Source organism: Stegodyphus dumicola, chromosome 6 (assembly GCF_044657685.1).
Source record: "Stegodyphus dumicola isolate Sdum_Otavi_A_Nest chromosome 6, ASM4465768v1".
NCBI classification, from domain to species: Eukaryota; Metazoa; Arthropoda; class Arachnida; order Araneae; family Eresidae; genus Stegodyphus; species Stegodyphus dumicola.
The window spans coordinates 71,373,422-71,377,133 of NC_140773.1; the positions used below are offsets into that span (position 1 = coordinate 71,373,422).

At 32.1% G+C, this 3,712-nt stretch overlaps 1 protein-coding gene across 1 annotated transcript; it reads left to right on the forward strand.

Moving 5' to 3' along the window:
* The first annotated feature begins 719 nt into the window (after nucleotides 1–719).
* Nucleotides 720–2,096, forward strand: LOC118196561 (tRNA methyltransferase 10 homolog A). The gene has a single exon (XM_035368031.2). The coding sequence runs from the start codon at nucleotides 1,012–1,014 to the stop codon at nucleotides 1,912–1,914; it is 903 nt and encodes a 300-aa protein (XP_035223922.1). The 5' UTR covers nucleotides 720–1,011; the 3' UTR covers nucleotides 1,915–2,096.
* The last annotated feature ends 1,616 nt before the right edge of the window (nucleotides 2,097–3,712 follow it).

The following is a 3,712-nucleotide window of genomic DNA, read 5'->3' on the forward strand; positions in this document are numbered from 1 at the left end:
TTCTAGTTCGTATTTATATTACATTTGGTGAAAATCATCCAAAACACAGAATGCTGTACTTTCTTCTTCCATATATGTTATGAAATATTTCACACATTTAAAAGAAAGTGTTTCTTCAGAGTCTTGCACAATTATTTCCATATACCTCAGACTAAAATGACAACATATTCTTAAGTTATTTTTTTAGTATGAATTTAGTGTTTTTATGGAAATTTTTGTTAAAATGTCATTAAGATAAATTTATTTGCACACTCTACGCTTTAACTATTTCCCCATTTGACACTATTGAAAGTTTTTATTCATATCTTATTTATTTTAGTCTGCTAACAAAACTGAAACATCTAAAGAATAAGTTATTTTGAATATGTTTACAAAATATACGCGAAATTTTTATTTAAGTGAAAACGTCTATATACTATTCGAGAATTAATAAATTATCCGAAAAGTTTATGTGCGCTGAATGCCGCGCGTCTATAAAATAAATCTTTAAAAAAACAGCAGACATTCAGCCAGCGTGTGCGATAAACGCGCCAAAATTGGTAGCGCGGTCCCTCCCTCGCCAAGAGAGAAAAGTTAGTGATTCAGCCTGGTTTAGAGGAGCCTTAGTACAAAATGTACGAAGTTCCTTTTTACTCTCCCTCCTTTCTTTCCTTCTTTAAGCTTGATTATTCGCCCGTTAGGGCATAAAGACTTAGAGGGTGCAAAACAAGACGTCTGTCTGTCTAATTGTTTGAATACAAAGTTAAAGGAAACAAAAATCTTTCTAGTATTCAAAGTATAATTATGGAAATAGAATCTAATTCTGAAGCTCAATAAAATTCTGTTAAGTAGTTTTGAAATTTATTTAGTTACTAATTAGTTTACCACAAAAAATTGAGTGTGATCCTCATCAAATTTGTGGCACGATGTTTGGCATCAGTATAATTGACAACATGTGGTCAGTGTTTACATTCTCGATAGAATATTTAAGTTTGTTTTTTGATATTCATATTTCATGAAAAATTTTTGATTATGGAAAATTCTGAAGAAACAGTCTCAGCTCTTGCTACAAATAGTGATCAACCGCCCTTGTCAAAACGTCAAAAGAAGAGGCTGGAAAAGCGGAAAAAATGGATTCAGCAAAAACCTTTGCGACGAGCGAAAGAAAAACTGAAACGCAAGCAGAAAATTCAAGCTGCTAAAGAAAATGGGCGTGATTTAGGACCAAGTCGAAAGATACTGAAATCTCTGAAAATGGCAGATTCTTCATGTAAACTGAAAGTATGTTTTGATTTGTCATTAGCCGATGTAATGACACCCCCAGAATTTTCTAAAACATTTAAACAGTTGCATAGGTGTTATTCCATAAACCGAAGAGCAAAAGCTCCATTGCAGTTATATATTACTGGCTTCACCGATAGCACGAAGGAAACAATGAGTAAAATGTCTGGATGTTTTAATTGGGATGTAAATTTCAGTCAGGAATTGTATAGCAAAGTATTCTCTAAAGAAGATATTATATATTTAACCAGTGACTCACCGAATGTGCTTGACGAGTTAGATTATAATAAAGCTTACATAATTGGTGCACTTGTTGATCATAACAGGTTGAAAAATATATGTTACGAAAGAGCTCAGAAGGAAGGTGTTGGACACGCAAGGTTACCATTAGATATTCATTTTAAATTTAAAACTAGAAAAGTTTTAACCATTGATCAGGTGTACTTAATATTCTTGAGATTAACTGAAGGTAAGTCTTGGATAGAGGCTATCCTCGAAACAGTGCCAAAACGTAAAGGTGTTGAGTTATTGAATGATTCTTACGAACTGTCTAGAAATTCCTTTGTGGAGGGTATAAAAGGTAGTGTATTAACAAATGTAGATTCGAAAGACACTTGTAATGACAAAACTACAGAGTCTGAAAATATTAAATGAGTAAAAATTAATAGTCATATAATTTTGTGTGTTTGATATATCTTGCTATTTTTTGTGCATAAAGTATAAGGAGAAGTAAGAAGCATTTCTCATGTTGATCAATCAAGCAATTTTATCTTGAAGCAAATATTTTTTGGTTTAGTATGGTATTTAGAACTGCAAAATAAAAGTGCAATTATATATTTTTGGTTACTTTATATTCTTTTATTCACTGTATTTATCAATTATCAAAATATTTAGTTTAAAAACAAGATTCTTAGGTAGATAATTGAAAATATAAATCGGGGAAAGTGCAGAATCACCCACTGCTTTGCACGTTTTTAAGAATTACACAAACTCGGTATCCATGTACATACACATCGACCTATTTTCACAAAAAAAAAATCAGAGAATTGCTTAAATTTGGCATTGCGCACTTCCTTGATTTTGTCTGTGTACACATGGATGTATTTTCACTTAAAAAGTCAAAGGAAATTGACAAAAATCCAATTCTTGTAAAAAGCACCAAATAAATGGGCGATTTTGCACTCTCTATTGTAGTATATAGAATAAATGGTTTTAAGATTTATGTAGAAAAACTGAATTTTCTACAGAAAAAAAGTACTGAACAGTATATACTGAATGGTTACTGCTTTAAATATTAATTTGTTTTAACAATTCCACCTTTAACTTCTATCATCCATTGGTGGTTGTTGAAGAGATTTAGGATGTTATTGGTCCAAGGGGCAGTAATTGAGAAGCAAGTGGACAATAAGAATATGTTTGGAAAATTTGGTTGCCTGAAAACTTTGGAAACAAACATTTAGATTTACTTTATTGTATGCCACCCAAGATCTAGTGGTTAGCATTGCTGACTTCCATGCCGAAGGGCAGAGGGGTGGGAGACCCTTGAACCCATCTCCTCAGGGTGCTCTCCGTCAAAATTAGGGGCGGAACTGAACTAAATTGCACTGTCACCTGCAAGTTGTTCAAGGCTGTTGCCAATGACAGGCATATTTTGCGTTCTTTGCCACAAAGAATTTTGTGGGCTTGGGCTGATGTTATTGTCAAACAAGTGTGCATAAGTAACAGCAACTTGATTGTACAAATGCTACAGTCATGCATTTTACAAGATTGATATCAAATCACGTTAGATAACATTCCCACATGCTGGTCATGTATAAGGCTCTTTTCAATTTCAAGTGAGTGTAATTTTGAAGCTATCATTTTAATATTCTAAACCATGACTACCAATCTGTGCTTTGAGTGATTTTACATAGTTTAAACTGATGCATTTCTCTTATATCACTTATATGTCACAGTTTTAATATGTTTTTAATAGTTCATTAAATATATCACAAGATAATTTCATTATCACTTATTTATTTTCATTATAATTTACTTTTTTTATGTTGAAACAGACATGATATAAGCCTTTAACAACATTTGAAATTTATAGATTACAGACTGAGCAATTAATTTTGCTGATTAAGTGCAGTAGCTGCTTTAACAATGAAATACCGATTTCTGTTCTATTTAGGTATGTTTTGATTTTCAAAATAAATAAATAAAAATTGCCAAAAAAATGTAATTTCATCATTCATTCATTTCCTGTATAGTATATAAACCCAAGGCGGTAAGCCTATATTTAAGGGTGCCCTTGGATTATCGCGAAGTTGTTTCATTTATGCTAACCTGAGTAGTTGAATGTTATGGAAACCCTATTATGACATGATTGGCTGCATGATTACAGTAAATTTGATTGATGGGAAAATATTTGTTGGATGTCAGTTAGGAAGTACATCGTGTATTGTGTGCT